This window comes from Rhinolophus hipposideros (genome assembly GCF_964194185.1).
Source record: "Rhinolophus hipposideros genome assembly, chromosome: 4".
NCBI classification, from domain to species: Eukaryota; Metazoa; Chordata; class Mammalia; order Chiroptera; family Rhinolophidae; genus Rhinolophus; species Rhinolophus hipposideros.
In genome coordinates, this window is record NC_138050.1 from 41,828,743 (window position 1) to 41,845,459 (window position 16,717).

General features: G+C 39.4%; 1 protein-coding gene across 11 annotated transcripts in view; it reads left to right on the forward strand.

Annotated features, from left to right (window-relative positions):
* The window catches only part of NRG1 (neuregulin 1), a gene marked incomplete at both ends in the record, with an annotated part of 1,021,509 nt that extends 1,005,106 nt beyond the window's left edge, over positions 1–16,403 (forward strand). For 8 of the 11 annotated variants that reach the window (XM_081045634.1, XM_081045633.1, XM_081045635.1 and 5 more), the window contains 5 exons: positions 4,157–4,259; positions 5,794–5,920; positions 8,306–8,436; positions 9,250–9,456; positions 12,165–16,403. In XM_081045634.1, coding sequence (XP_080901760.1) covers positions 4,157–4,259; positions 5,794–5,920; positions 8,306–8,436; positions 9,250–9,456; positions 12,165–12,816 — 1,220 coding nt within the window. Of the gene's footprint in view, positions 1–4,156; positions 4,260–5,793; positions 5,921–8,305; positions 8,437–9,249; positions 9,461–11,639; positions 11,782–12,164 lie in introns of those variants that run through there. The other 3 variants (XM_081045628.1, XM_081045637.1, XM_081045638.1) reach the window with 3 other exon arrangements.
* Between the last annotated feature and the right edge of the window lie 314 nt (positions 16,404–16,717).

Here is a 16,717-nt window from a genome sequence, read left to right on the forward strand (position 1 = left end):
CCTATGAGCATATGAATTTGGGGCATGCTCGTTTTGAAGGCCTTCATCCTAAATAGTTGGTAGAAAAGGCCAGTCTCAGGATGAGGGGAAACCATGCCATCTTCGCAGAGGCTCCATAGCCCAGGCCTCCTGCATACTGCACATAGCCCTGGAACCTGGGCATGGGACAGCAATGTCCTATTTAACAGAGTATCTGACCTCCATCCAGCTGACGTCAGTGACAGCAGGCAGCAAGCGCGCCCTCCAGCTGCTGTTTTCCTTTGGCTGATAACTCACAGTCTAAAAGTCTACACCGAAGGCTCTTTCCATGATTGGTGGAAAAGGGGCTGTTTCAGGCACTAGCACTTACAGCAATACAAACTCAATTGATTGTCCCTTCCTCCAAAAAACTTCCCAAGAGGAAACTATTCATTTGATAGAAAACCCCCTCATTTATATGTGGGCCTTTGTACATCGGTGAACATCTCCCAAGCATGAGAAGCACAAGAGGGCTCACCAACATCACTCTGGTGGCAGGTTGTCTACGTGAACGGAGTTATCTATTCAGGTTACTTCTCTCAGGATAAAAATTGTCCCCTTTCTAAAAAGGCTTATTGGCCTTTACTGCGAGGGCGATTACTTCACCATCACCTTCCCGTTTAGCCCTTAGAGCATTTTCCCCACTTTATCACTTTAGGGTCTGACTCGAGAATTTATTATTTCTATCCTCAAACAATGAAGTAGGGAAAGGATAGTTCATATATGTCACGGTTTCCTCGGTAAGATCTTAAGGGTCAGTAAAGACACACTGTGCTTATATCTGCACGCCTCCTAGAGGCAATCCTTCTAGAGGCTCCACAGTCCCAGGACTAGAACGTTCCATCCTTCAGGAAAATCAGACCATACAAATCAATTAAGATTGAGAAATACAAGGCCTCTGTCTCTTGGCCTGGCCAAACCACACTCAAAACAAAACAAAACAAAACATGATCTGATTCTCTTCATGGTGCCCAGCCAAGCCATAAAGTCTCAGAAGTATTTTTACTCATTAAGGCAGATCCACCAACTGGACTGAGGGCTGCTTTTTTTTTTCCTTTAGCACTGCCTCTAATTTACTCTTGCCTTATTGACCCTGTCACACCAGGAAAAACAATAAATAAGGGGGAAAGGGGAGAAAATTGTTTATAGTATTTTCCATCGAGTATTTTTCTTTTTTTAACATATTTATATCATGGGGGGGCAGTAGGGGGGCCACCTGATCTAGTAAACCATTGGAAAATCAAATCGAAATTATGAGAAACATTTAATGCGCTCAGTAAATGCCGATGTGAATACAGAATCCTAACCCCACATCTGTATTCTAAGGGTCTTGGCTTTAACTGCTTGGTTTTAGCACTTTTGCTTTACCCTTTGGCCTTTATTGGGCTGCCTTTTTATTTCTGTAACTGACCTCATTGGAAAATGTTTTGCTACATAAGATACAAAGAATGGGCAAGTCATCATATACCATTTGTTCATAAGCCCAGGTCAACCTATTCGTTTATAATTAACAATCAAAAAAAATTGTCAAAAGAATTCCTGAAAGTACGTATGATGCTTTTATTCTCCTTTAGTCTTGGATAGGTCCCATTTTTGTAGCTTGCAGAAGCAGTTTCCCAGTTTTTTCTAAAGCTAGAATGTCAGTGCTACCAAACCTTTACTGTTTTAAAAGAAGAAAAAATGGAGTAAAAGAAAGAAGACATGTAGAGCAGGGTCTTCGTTTTCTTGGCAATAATACTTTCACACTCCTATTGCTTAACCAATTTGCCAGGGCCGAAAGGGCCCTGCTCTGTATTCTGGGTCCCATGGGGAAGGAACAGGGGGGGTGCCTCTGCTTCTTCGACATCAGTGCTCAAAACTGATCAGAATGTCAGGTTAAGGAGGAGGCTCTGGGCATCAGCTCACAGATTAACACCCTATAAAGCGTAATTCCCTGTTCTGTGGCTATGGGGGAGGTGAGGCAGTAGACATAAGCAATTAACATACAAGCATTCACATTCCACGTCCTCACTTGACTTTTGCAGCACGAAAATATGTGACACCACTCTTATGTCTCCCAGTTCATTGTTTCACTGCAGTGCACCAGCTGCTTTGCTTTCTAATTGCGGCTTCCACTTGACGGCCAGCCTAGGCTAGGAGTTATGCTGTATGGGGTAACCCTTCCAACTTTGCATCCACCTTTTCTTCCCACCCAAGCATTTCCTCTCTCTGAGTTTCTTTTATTTATTTCTTTTTTCCTCCCTTAGTATCAGGCATGCTGTGCCAGGGACTTCAGATGGCTCCTTCACTTTTAACCTTGTTTTCCCTCATACATGACTTCCTCCCTCTCTCCGTCATTCTGTCAGTCTGTCTGTCCTCTTGGTTTGTTTTTCCTTTCCACTCCCAATCCTTTCAGTTTGTTTTTGTCTAATCTCTTTGGCATCCTAGTCTTTTACCCACTGACTTCTGTTCTCCTTCTCCTGTTAACCTGTTTCCCCGAAAATAAGACCTAGCTGGTCCATCAGCTCTAATGCGTCTTTTGGAGCAAAAATTAATATAAGACCCGGTATTATATTATGTAAGACCTTGTCTTATATTATAGTAAAATAAGACCCAGTCTTATATTAATTTTTGCTCCAAAAGATGCATTAGAACTGATTGTCCAGCTAGGTCTTATTTTCGGGGAAACATGGTAATAATCAGTGCTATATTAATTTGATTTGACAGTGTTTCTGACCTGTTAACTGGAGTTTGATTGGGCTTGGCTTGTAGGAAATGTTTTGTTTAATAATAAGGTCTACTGTATCATAGAAATTAAAACGCACTTTTTCATTTCAAGAAAACTTCCTGAAAATCATCTTCTCTCAACAGAGAAGAAAGGTGTGGTTACTGAGAATGTAAACCGAAAATGTTCCATATGGCCCCATGTTGATGTCCAGATAAGAGACCTTCATATGTATAAGAGTCCCCAGTTCTTGACCAGCTTGCTAATCAGACTATCAAGTATAGCTTACATTGCTTACTATGCAATGGTTGAATTCTCTTTTGCGCTGAACTTGAGACTATCTTCTAATAAGTGTGATTAGACTGGTTGGAAGCTCAGTTCCTAAGGAATCAGGTTCACCATTAAATCAGCCAGTTTTGTTAAGAACCAGACCTACCATAGTATAGTCAAGTTATCCCCACAAAAAAACAAACAAACTGATTTTCAAATAGAAAGACTTCCATGAATAAGAGACTGGCTGCATTTGGGGTGCAGTAGTACCTTTAATTCGAAGGTACTTCCATACCTTCCATTGTCACACTTCCATAGTGTAACCCACATCAACTAATTTTCCATGTTGGTCAATGCAGGAATATATAACCTATTTCACATCACGCATTATTTGTGCTAGTGGTTCCCTTATACAGATAAATGAGGTCTCTAAGTAGAATTGGTGAAGTCATAATTGTCCTCCAAAGGACAGATCTTCCCCTTGACCCAAGACTATCCTACCCATCATATTGGATTTTCTCTGATACAGTGCCTTGCTACTCCATATTGTGTGCTTATGTTCATGTTTTACTGTGAAATCATACGAATTCTGGCCCAATTTTATTGCTAACTACAAGTCAAGCTCATATTTGCAAATGTATTTGAGTATATATTTTTAAGTTAGTGATGGCTCTTTGTAAAGACCACCGGAATATCAAATAGCTGGGATATCAAAAGAAGCTGGGGATGGGGGGAGAAAGGAGGAGAGGCGGGCCCCAGTGGTGCCAATCCCAGCTACTTTTCTTGGCATTGATTCCTGTTGTCTTTGCAAGAGATGTTTGCAAGAGATTTTTTTTTAACTAAAATTACAGTTATAACCAAATAGTAATTTTATAATCAATGTTGATTATTTGCCAGTTTAATGCATATATATCTATAGTTTATCATTAATTTTATAGCATACAATTTTTTAAATTGTAAATGGCCCAGCTGGCTTTGCTGTTTATACTTAAATTGCAGTGCAGAGTATGCTGTCCCTTAAGTATGTCTGCAAAAGTGATGAATTGTCACGTATTTATTTTCTTGTGAACATGGACAATGCCATGCAGCAGGCCAACTGTTCAGTTGTTAAGTCCCAGCGAGCCTCAGGGACCTTTGGTGACCTCTGCTCTCATCCCTTTGCAGAAGCGGAAGAGCTGTACCAGAAGCGAGTGCTGACAATCACCGGCATCTGCATCGCCCTGCTGGTGGTCGGCATCATGTGTGTGGTGGCCTACTGCAAAACCAAGTAAAGCCGCTCCTCCCAGCCTCCCCCTCCTAGGCACGCACACACAGCACAGCCAGCAAGGACTTGCCAGAAACCCACCTCCACAGCTCAGTCTTGAAAACAAAGGAGGGGGCAGGGTGACTTTCCCTCGTATTGTTTCTTCCCATTAATCCATTGTGAAGACCTTTCCTAATCAAGTTAGAAAGCTTAGCCTATTTGTGAAAATGCTCAGGAGATTTCTGATAAATGACCACAGCCCTGTGACTGGAGAAAGGGTTGGGGACGTGTGCGTGAGAATGTGGGTGCATGCACCAGACCCGGAGAGGAGAGTGGTAGGTGCCAAAGGTGTGCTTGTCATATTACCGCTGAGGACACGTCCAGTTTGCACTAATGCTTAGAAGATGAGGGAAACACAGTGGTGCTTGAAATGCAGTTTTCTGAACATTATACTAATTATTTTTCTAGTCCATTTAATTAAGTTTTCAGTTCCAATGCTCTCAAAGTGTGAGATACAAAAGGAATCTCATGGGAGGAAAATCAAGCAAAACTTGCTTTGAGAGAACAAAAAGGAAAACATTAAAACAGATTTGTGTTCACTATGTTTGGTCCTTTAAACTAAGTCCATATTAACAAATACAATTATTTTGTGACAAGAATTCCCTCCACTTTTTTCCTGACATATAACCTCCACTTCAAGTCTGAAATAATATTAACAGTTTTGTTTTGTTGCTTCACATAAACTCTCTTGCCAAAACTAGCCATGGGAATATTATTATGATCTGAATGTTGCAGTGAGGAACAAAGACAATATGCTTTTATGCCATAAAATCAAGCGTGTGGATTATGTTTTCTTAATACCCCAGGATTTAGTGTGTTCCCAGAATTGAATAAGTTATAGAAGATAGCCCTCATAGAGTCTACCTTATGAGTTTTATTAGGTCCAATCTCAATATTTCAATATTTATTACCTAGTTATACAAAAAAAGTGTTACTAGAGTAGGATCATGTTATAATTGTGCCAAAATCCACTGGAAAAATACGTACATATCTTCCCTCATGTACAATGTTATACATGCACAGACACTATGTATAATTCACAGATTCGAAACTAACCGTGTTTTCTTAAGAGACACACAGGCAAAATTATAAATGAAATCAGCTTTATCAATTGCACAGCACAAATTGTTACCTAAGACAAATGACCATTTGTAAGACTTGGGCAAAGATGAATTAATTAGGAAAGTTGGGGTTTTAGCCAAATATCCACTTGATTTATCTTGTCTTCTCCGTTTTGTTTTTGTTATTTTTTTCTTATCTCTCAGCAGTCCGGTTAAACTTGTATAAGAATCCCATCCAGCTTCTCAAATCTATTTGCTAATAATGTGTGGTTCCACATCTGCCCATAGGCAGATTCTGAGATGAAATAGCCCACTCTCCTTTTGCCTTACCTCACCACCAGTCCACTGCCTGAGTTATCTGTTGGTAGATTAAAGAATTGACTGTACTGAGAAATGTAAATAATAGAAAAAATAAATGCTCCCATTTTCCGCTGCAGGAAACAGCGGAAAAAGCTTCATGACCGGCTTCGGCAGAGTCTTCGGTCTGAACGAAACAACATGGTGAACATAGCAAATGGGCCTCACCACCCTAACCCACCTGCCGAGAACGTCCAGCTGGTGAATGTATGTTGACTCTGGACAGTGGAAAAGCTGAGCATCTCTCCCCTGTTCAGGCACCTTGAAGTTTGTTTTCTAAAGCTCTTAGGCTCTTAGCTTTTGCCATTAATCTCCATGGCTTCCAGGAATCCAAGGTTTCTCCAGGAGAAAATAATGGGAACATTTTTTAAAGTGGATTTGGTTACTGTAAAACCAGCACATTTCCTCTTCTAAAGTGTTCATTAAGGGTTTGGAATAATAACATTGGGTTTGTTCTGCAGGGAGGCCATAACTGGAAGAAAAGAAAAGAAAAGAAAAACACAAAGAAAAAAAAAATAAAACTAATGAGACAAGGATCAGAAGGAAATGTTTTATTTTTATAATTTGGAAATGAAGGCTACTCCAGTCTGTAACTGATTAGTACTGATAACTGAGCTAAGGGCTGTAGAGTGATTTTTATTAGAGGCATTTCACAGTGCCTGATGATTTGCTGATTTTGATTTACAAAGGAAGAAATTAGGGTATGGAAAGGTTAATGGACTTATCAAACCTGCTTCTCAGCAAAACTGGAAGAACATAATGCTTTTTTATTCCCTGACTCTTTCTACATGATGTTAAACCCTCCAGATGAAATATATCCTTATTCGTTTGTATATTTTGTTTAAAACTTACCAAATACAAGCTTTTAAATATAACTAAGTCATAGAATATTAGATTCTGGAGAGTCTTTAGATGTCATCTTCTAAACTTCCCCTTTTATTGATAAGGGCCAGGGTCGGACTCAGTTTTCCTGGCTATTTAAGTATTATTCTTCCTATTTCACCATAATTCACCTTGTTTTCTTCATTTCTCTCTGATGTTTGGCTTTATATAAGCAAAGCTTGAAGATTATATTGCACTACTATTTTCTATATAATGGAAAAAGGTAGCAAATAAATCATAGACCCAAGTTCAGAGATGGTAGTTACTAAACCACCAGCAAGTCTTGTAGCAAAGACCTTCAGGAGACTGTTAGAGTAAGGTGCTGATGTATTAACATACTTTGCTGCTTTCCTCTCCCTACCAGTGTTCATTAGAATGTTCTGCACAGTTGATAAATGATCCACTAGAGACACACCTATAATCTGTCACTGTGAATGCTATAATATTTAGGAGGCAGAATGCCTGCCTGGATTCCAATTATGGCTCTAGCTGTGTGACTTTGGACTTTAACCTTCTAAACCTTATTTGTTTATTATGAAAACAGGCCTAAAAATAATACCTACTTCAAAAAGTTCTTGTGAGAATAAAATAAGAGAATTATACAAAATACTTAGCCCAGTGGCATTTAGTGAGTCTTCAAATAATTGTTGAATATTACTTCCATTAGATTCACTGGGCTTACATTGCCTTCCAAGGAACAAGAGTGAAATGGTACAGAGACTAGAAATAGCCCATTATGTATGACATTGACACCTTTTCCTTAAAGCAAGCTAGCTGTATGTTCCAGAAAGATCCACATCGAATAACCTTTCCAGTAAGAGAAACAGCTAGAATTTCAAGCATAATTCAAGTTGTATATTTTTTTGGTTTCCATGAATACGTCAGGTTCTTTTAGAGTCCACAGCCCATGAGATTATAAAGTGCCCTATTTCATTTAAGAATATTCCTTTCCATGCCTTTTCCTCTGATTTAACTCAATTTGGTGTAAATAATAACAGCATTTAAAACACAACTTCAGCATGTGCCTCTCTCACAGAGAGAGGGCAGAACAGCCACTGTGATTTGGTGATGAAAACAAACTAGAATCTACTTGCAGTGGATATAGCGTATTATATGCTTTGTCAAGATATATGACCCTGGCAACTGCTGTAAATCTTTCAACTCTCTCAGATAGCCTTGTTAGTGTTACCACTGATAATAAGTTAAAGTTTTCAGTGGTATCTTTGGGCATTGTGGGTACTAGGGAATTGAAAGAGAAAGGTAGATCTAAAATAATAGAGATTTAAAAAACAATTCTACTGATTTGACATTTGAAAGAAGACAAACCATTTTCATGCTTTGTTTCACTCAACTATCTGTTAGTCTTCTTTCACTTGCAACAAACATGCCCAAATTGGATCCTGGGCAGAGATTTGTATTGAATTCTAGTCATGTTATCAACTGGAAACAAAATATAAAAAAATAGGTTTGTTTCTGATAATGTGTAATAGTGATTATAGGACCTATGTTGTGTGCACATTCAAAGAGTAATTCATTAACTCCATTCATCACATCTAAAGGCCACAGTAACCAGGATAGGATTTGCCATCTGGTCATTGGAGAAATGGAATTTATTAGGAAGCATGTGGCCTAGAATAGATTTTTTGTGTGTGACAATGTTAGTGTTTTGATTTACATGAATCTTCAAATTGTGTCTCTTTGTTTATCCAGCAATACGTATCTAAAAATGTCATCTCTAGTGAACATATTGTTGAGAGAGAAGTGGAGACATCTTTTTCCACCAGTCACTATACCTCAACAACTCATCATTCCACTACTGTCACCCAGACTCCTAGTCACAGGTATGAGAATAAAACAATTGCATGGCATTTCTCCAAGAATGAATTTTTGCACATTTCCTTTTGTCATCACTGCCTAAGAAAGGGACAGGAGACACTTATGGAGCAGTGAAGGATAGTTAAATATATGGTTTGGGACAAACAGCCCTTGGATATCAGCTGGCTCTGCCACTTAGTTGCCGTTTAAATTTGAGCATTAAGTTTTTCATCATCAAAAAAAGGGAAAATAACACTTACCTCAAGGATTCTTGTTTCCTATTTGAGAGATTGTCTTTACTCATGCCTGATCACTTACTGAATTGCTACAGTAGGAAGAGTCAGTCTTAGAGGCTATATAATACTGAGAAGTTGACTTCTTCCAATGATTGAATTGCCCTGGGAAAAGCACATGAGAAATTGGTTAAATAGCTGAACCCTAAATTCTCAAGTCCCCCGGTGATCAGTATCTGAGTGTGTGCTACCAAGGGCAACACGAGACTTCCAATGTCGCTCATAGGACAAGTGTTTTTCCTTAACCTAAGCCACTCAAGAACAGAATGATTATAAGAATACATAGTACATAGTGGCATTTGATAAAATGCATATTGAATGAGTGAACAAATAAGTCAATTGTATCCTTAACAAAACCAATCTAAATCAAGATCCTTTCTATAGCAAATATCGCTATAGCAATTCTATTCTGATATAAGTTATGTCATAGTGAACTACTGATGCACCAATAATTTGAAATATATGTCAGGTCACTTTCTTTTATTTCCATTTGTACATATAATTTAAAAAATATGTATCTCTTTGTCTCTCACATTTCTCCTCTAGCTGGAGCAATGGACACACTGAAAGCATCATTTCGGAAAGCCACTCTGTCATCATGATGTCATCAGTAGAAAACAGTAGGCACAGCAGCCCAACTGGGGGCCCAAGAGGACGTCTTAATGGCATGGGAGGCCCTCGAGAATGTAACAGCTTCCTCAGGCATGCCAGAGAAACCCCTGACTCCTACCGAGACTCTCCTCATAGTGAAAGGTAAAACTGAAGGGCAAAGCTACTGCAGAGGAGAAAGAACCCCAGTAAGAGAATCCCCATGAGCACCTGCGGTCTCACCTAAGGAAATCTACTCTAATGAGAATAAGGCGCAGCAGTTGCCTGTTCTAGGAATGCTCCTAGTTGATGAAGCCACCTTTTTGTCTGACTGAACTCATTTCTTCTGAGCTTCTCACGTCGTCCCAGTGGCTGACAGGCAACAAACTCTTAAAGAGCTCAAGTGATTTGATGTGGAAAGTGCAGCAAACTTGGAGTTCCTAGCTCTGACCTTAGGCTCAGACCCACTCGGGATCTGTTTCCTCAGTTGTAACTTTAGAGAGATGGCACCAATGATTGATAAGGACCCTTCTATAATTCCAATTTGCCAGATAGCCAAACTCTGGTCCAGCCGACCTCATGTTCTCGTGTGCTAACTCTCTCTTACCTTCCAGACTCAGTTAAATCAAATCAAGGGCTATGTCACTGCTGACTGTCATGGGGGAACCGACTGCTTGTGTTCCACCATAGAGTATCCCTTTTATGAAATTCCAAGAAGGGATGAATAAATAAATCTTTTGTATGCTGCATCTGGCAGTCTTCACAGGTGGTTTTTCAAAACAAATACTGCCTTTGATATGGCCCTTTATTTCAGAATGTTTTGGCTTTCTTCTGTGGATATTGGATTGGGGTTGGGGGAATTACAGCAAAGGTAAAATTTATAAATAACAGAGAGAAGTAAACTGAAAGAGACACTTAATTGGAATACTGAATTCATAGATTCTCTTTATCCATTTTTACCTAAACTGGAAGAGAGTTATACCCAACCAGCATTTCTAGCTCATCAGTAAGCTGTTGTTTATTTTCAAATCCAGTGGGGTTTGCTTTTTTATTTTATTGTCATCTCAGTCTAATCTTTGTCCACTTGTTAAAAGGTTTACATAATGTAGCATCCATACTTATTTGGTATTTATGTATAGAGATAATTTTGATAGACTCTTTCCACTCATGGACTGGGAAGTACTTACAACAAAAGATGACCAGTTCTGGCCTGTCAGATCAGATACAGTCTGCTAATCACTTCTTCAAGCACCTTTATATGAAATACTCCAAAATCGTATTTCAGAGCTTTATTGAATTAAATGTTGCTTTGTTAATCAATGAAAAGGTAGGCATGGTCCAAAACCAGTTTAAAACATTACCTTAAATTCATATAATTATATCTTTATGTATTAAGAAAATCTATCTGTCCTAATTTAGTCTTTTTGAAACCTAAAAAAAAGAGGTTAGGGATAAATTCTTTCTTCATCGCTACATGTGATATGTATTTTTAAAGACTGACATTTCCTTACTGTGGTAGGCTTCCTTGTATATCCCAGATATTCTCTAGGACTGCAAAATACACCACAACCTAGAGATCGTGGAGAGAAAAAGTGAATCACCTGTATCTGTTTGTTGAATTTGGATTAATATTTCTCAGAAAACTTAATTTAAGCATCTCCAAAGCAAAAACTGTGAAAACTTGAGTCCCAAATATTTTAAATCTAGACACTTTCCCACTTTAGGCACAGCCAGATCTCACATCCATATAACTCTGAATCATGGCTGACAAGCAGGAAAGTGAATAGGTTCCTGTTAACTAATGTTCAGATGGTGGTATCCTGTGTCATCACAGGTCATGTCAAATTAGATTCTGCAAATGCCAGTGTGAAGCAATGAATCATTTAGTGTCATGCATTGGTACCATTTTTTATCAAAAGCTGAGAAATGTGACTTTGAATAAACCACATCTTCAGTTCCAGGTCAGGTCTTCTTACTCTGGGGGAAGAAAGCATGATATGGTAAAAACAATGCACTCAATGTCTCGACAATGAGATTCACTGAGCTTTATCAGACATAACATGACATAAGGTAACATGGTACAGCTAACTCTTGAGCAGTCTCTAAAATAAGTCAAAAATTGATGCAACCATTAAGTTTTGGAAGAAAGGTAGACCGCAGATTGAACATACCACCCAGCCAATAGAAGGTTCTCTCGGGCTTACCTTTCCATGTTTTGGTCACTGGGATGGATAGTTGCAAACCGAATGTTAAGAAGTAGCATTTTGTGGAAAAATTTAAAGCACGCAAATGTGTTACACTGTTATCAGGAATAAATCTAAGTTACTATGCTCTTTTTTTTTCATAAGACATAACCTTATAGCTGAGCTAAGGAGAAACAAGGCACACAGATCCAAATGCATGCAGATCCAGCTCTCAGCAACTCATCTTAGATCTTCTTCCATTCCCCATTTGGGCTTCATTCTCTAAGACCCTTTGGCCTTTAGGAAGGTATAGTATTTAAGTAATACTTCTTTCCCTTCCAAATCCCTGAGCCTTGGTCCTTATAAAATGACAGGGTTCCAGGAGCTAGTACCCTCTTGTCTTGACTCATGTTTTTATTTAAAATCATGATGAGATTGAAAGTCCTAAAAGGTTCGATGAGCTAGGCAATTTAGCTGGTCTGTGCATGTACTCCTGTGAGGAAACTCTTGGCTCCATAATTTTAGTTTCCAAGGGTGCTGAATGTCCTAGCGTAAAAAGCAAGACATATGCAATAAATAGAAATTCTTTGTTCTCTGATTATACGATATCGTGAACTCTGTCCCCTTCCCCTCCCTGCTCTTTGCCTCTTATTCCAGCACACTTATGCGGGGTATTCTGTGCTCACACAGGTATGTGTCAGCAATGACCACCCCGGCTCGTATGTCACCTGTAGATTTCCACACGCCAAGCTCCCCCAAATCACCCCCTTCGGAAATGTCTCCACCTGTGTCCAGCACGACGGTGTCCATGCCCTCCATGGCAGTCAGCCCTTTTGTGGAAGAAGAGAGACCTCTGCTTCTGGTCACACCACCAAGACTGCGGGAGAAGTATGACCACCACCCTCAGCAATTCAACTCCTTCCACCACAACCCCGCGCATGAGAGCAACAGCCTGCCCCCTAGCCCCTTGCGGATAGTGGAGGATGAGGAGTATGAGACGACCCAGGAGTATGAGCCAGCTCAAGAGCCTGTTAAGAAACTCACCAACAGCCGGCGGGCCAAAAGAACCAAGCCCAATGGCCACAGTGCCAACAGGTTGGAAATGGACAGCAACACAAGCGCTGAGAGCAGTAACTCAGAGAGTGAAACAGAAGATGAAAGAGTAGGGGAAGATACACCTTTCCTGGGCATACAGAACCCCCTGGCAGCCAGTCTTGAGGCAGCACCTGCCTTCCGCTTGGCTGAAAACAGGACTAACCCAGCAGGCCGCTTCTCTACACAGGAAGATGTGCAGGCCAGGCTGTCTAGTGTAATTGCTAACCAAGACCCTATCGCTGTATAAAACCTAAATAAACACATAGATTCACCTGTAAAACTTTATTTTATATAATAAAGTATTCCACCTTAAATTAAACAATTTATTTTATTTTAGCAGTTCTGCAAATAGAAAACAGGAAAAAAAACTTTTATAAATTAAATATATGTATGTAAAAATGTGTTATGTGCCATATGTAGCAATTTTTTACAGTATTTCAAAATGAGAAAGATATCAATGGTGCCTTTATGTTATGTTATGTCGAGAGCAAGTTTTGTACTGTTGCCGTGATTGCTTTTCCACAGTATTTCAGCAAAGCCTCCCATACATTCAGTTTTTGCTGGCTTCTCGTGCATTGCATTATGATGTTGACTGGATGTATGATTTGCAAAACTTGCAGCTGTTCCTCTGTTTGCTTACAGTAGCACCTAACCAGTACATCTTGTAATGGCACATCCATCCAAATACTGTTCTCTTTTGTACGACGTTTACTTTCGCTTTCAGTCTATGAAATGAGTTGTGTCTACTCTGCCAGCCAAAGGTTTGCTTCACTGGGCTCTGAGATAATAGTAGATCCAACAGCATGCTACTGTTAATTACAGCAGGAAACTGCACTAAGTAATGTTAAATATTAGGAAGAAAGTAATATTGTGATTTAAAAAAAAACTATATTATTAATCAGAAGACAGCTTGCTCTCACTACAAGGAGCTACCATTTACTTTATTTCCATTTATTTTTCTTGACAAAAAGCAACAGTTTGGGGGGTAGCATAGAAAACGGGTTCTGGCTTGCTAACAGGGTAAACCCAACACTTTTAAGAGGACTCAATTTCACTTTCTTTCTGGGGGAATGACACAGCAGCTCATCTAGTTGAAGATCAAACCATGGCTGGAAAAGGTGCAATCATTCTTGACTTGTGTTTTTCACTGATTTTGGAGCTAGTGATTGGTTGTGTCTTCTCAGCTCAAAACAGACATGCTATGGCACAAAAACCCCAGCTTAAACAGCACACTCAGCAATTCGTCTGAAATACTTCTAGAGTGAAATGTGCCTGCTGTATATAGCGGTGACTTATCAGCGTCGGGAAATAGAGTGTCTAGGAGTGAATGTATAGAAGACACAGGTGAAGAGCAGCTATGTGACCTGGTTGCAGTTTTAAACAGTTTTGTTGACAACTCCTTTCTCCTCATCATCTGTCTCTTGTTTTTCAATGTTGCTTTGATTAGGTCATAACTATGCATGAACATTTTTGTCAGGAATGGCCAATGTGCATGTGATTTGTGATTAGTAAGAACCTTCCATGAGTGATGATTCATCAAGAAATGTCAATAGTATTGGAAAGATTGCACCTTTCCTTGCAGAAACGACCCCCTCCTATGTACTGACCTCTCAATGCAGCCTGTATCACCCATTTTCTCCCCTTTTCGCTTTACTGTCTTAAAATTAAGAGGACTAAGATGGGTCTAAACTTTGCATGTTCTCTTGTCATTGTAAATCCAAGGAAGGCTTATAGGTATTAACATTTGAAATAACTGCTAATTCAGGAAAATAAGAGATTTTTTTTTTTTAATTGCTGGCCCCATTTCATGCCCTCCCTGATATCTGTCACATCAGGCCAGAGCTTTACTTGGGTTTTAAGTGGCCTCCTAGGAGCCATGGGACAAACTTGGAAACAGATTAGCAGAGGGTTCACAATACCAGGCATGAAGTCAATGAATATAAATGCTTCTTGTTTGCCGGTGAACTATACCTATTCCTTCACCAAATCTGTATGTTAATGTTAAAGGGAAGACATAACATGCAAGTAGGTCTTATAGGGAAAACGGAGGCTGGGCACGCGGCATGCACTTAAACTCCTACGTGTTTCTGCAGTCCACAGAGATAAGCCTGTCTGCAGGTCCTGAAGTGACTCTGAGTATTTGGCATCCCAAGCCGCCCTTCATAGGTCACAGACCACCTTCTCTGTGCTCAGTGTTGTCCTCCTTTGCCTGATCACCTGCACTGGTTGTACTGATTTCCCAGTCCTGTAGAAATGAGTAAGCTCATGGCAGGGGGAAGAAGACAGGCAACCCTAAGAGTTTCTCTAAATTACTCTAATATTGCCTTGGAAGAGCTTGAATCATTCTTAGACTATTTCAATGAAGAAATTCCTATCATTAATTACAACTCTAAAATTTCTGTTTCAAATCCTTCAAGCTCTGGAGTATTCTAATGTCACATTCCGGAAGGTTTCAGGAATGAATAAAATCTGTTGAGAGCAATGACCATTTTCCTCAGTATGAAAATTGCTGTAAATTCTCAGATTGCCAAAATACATAAAAACTTAGGATCAGAGGGAATTTCATTTTCAACTTGATTCTGGTCACTCACAGAAGTGGCATGAGTTGGAACAGCGTTTCCATCTGTAGAACAAGAGCTTCCCTTAACAAGAAAGGACAGCTGATTCCTTGGGGCTACATGCTGTCGCCACCAGATTTGTGTTCACAGGGACATCTCTGTGATGTTTAATTGCCACATTACTCTCAAGCCTCCCTGTTTATAATCCCAGGCAGTGCTGTGGCGATTCGAAGGAGTGGAACCTATCATATGGAAAGCTTTGGTGGGTTTTCGGATAGTGGAACTTGCCCAGAAGTTCAACCGCAACTTTGTTTCCTGGGCCTGGAATCATATTCCTCTGAGGGGTATTCAGTGGAACATAGTATGTGCAAAACCCCTTTTTCTCATTCAAGATTCCTTTTCTCTCCTACTCTCTCTTCTTGCCTGGTCTGACTTTTTTTTCAAGAGTACCTGAATTGCCTCATGCTTTCTACAAAACAGCACTCTACCTGGGTGTACGTGAAAGTGTTCCAAACTCCAACATGTTGTATCTTCCTTGTTTAAGTGGGACTGTCTTGGACTTGGTGAGGTTTATCCAGGGTAACTTGCTCAGTAATATTCTTTTTTTTTTTTTTTTTTTTTTTTTTTTTTAATTGACCTGAGGTTGAAAGGTGCATGGCTCACACTGGTGAAAATAAGGAGGGCCTGGTTTTATCATTCAATACTGGCTTCATTCCACCAGTCATAGAGATTTCTATCTACAAAGACCCATGAAACACTGCAGAGAAATGCAGACAAAAGGAAATGGCCACATATCACAAGTTCTATTATAGTATATTCTTTTGTAAATACACATTGTACATTACTTGAATGTTTTCCTAAATCATTTACTGTCTTTATGAGTTAATGTCAGATTTTTTTACTCCCTCACCTTACTGTGTAACAATTGTAAATAACATAATGTCCTTTATTATTTATATTTAAGCATCTAACATAGAGTTGTTTTCCTATAAGTTTAAGATAAATGTCAAAAATATATGGGTTTTTTTTTGTTTTTCTTTGCTTTAAAATTATGTATCTTTTTCTTTTTCTTTTTTTAAAAAGAATAATTTATTGTTCAGGAGAAAGAATGTATATGTAATTGAAACTATTTGAAGAATGCACATTTGAAGGCCGTGAGGTACTGATAAACTAAAGAATTTATTATCCAAAATACTAAGCAATAAGTAATTGTGATTTATTTAAAGGTTTGTTCATTTTCCATGAAAGACGTACTGCAATAAAAAATGCTACTCTGTGGAGAACTGGAGTGTTGCTCAACAGACTAATGTCTCAGTCTGTTAGACCAGCACCTTTCATGTTCCTGTGACAGTTGTGTTAATTTAGAAGTGTGTTCGAAGGACACCATTCTCATCTTGTCTGTCTGCTGCTTTTGCCACACCGCCTGTTCCTGAGTCATTTTCTGCCTATTGATTCCACTTACCACTGTATTCTGTGTTGAAGGGGCCACAGCCAAGCACCATGGTGTCTCACCCCCTCTCGCGCGCTCACGCACACACACACACTAATATATCAGAGAGGACATTTTAGGGCGTGACTGCCTAAATCCTG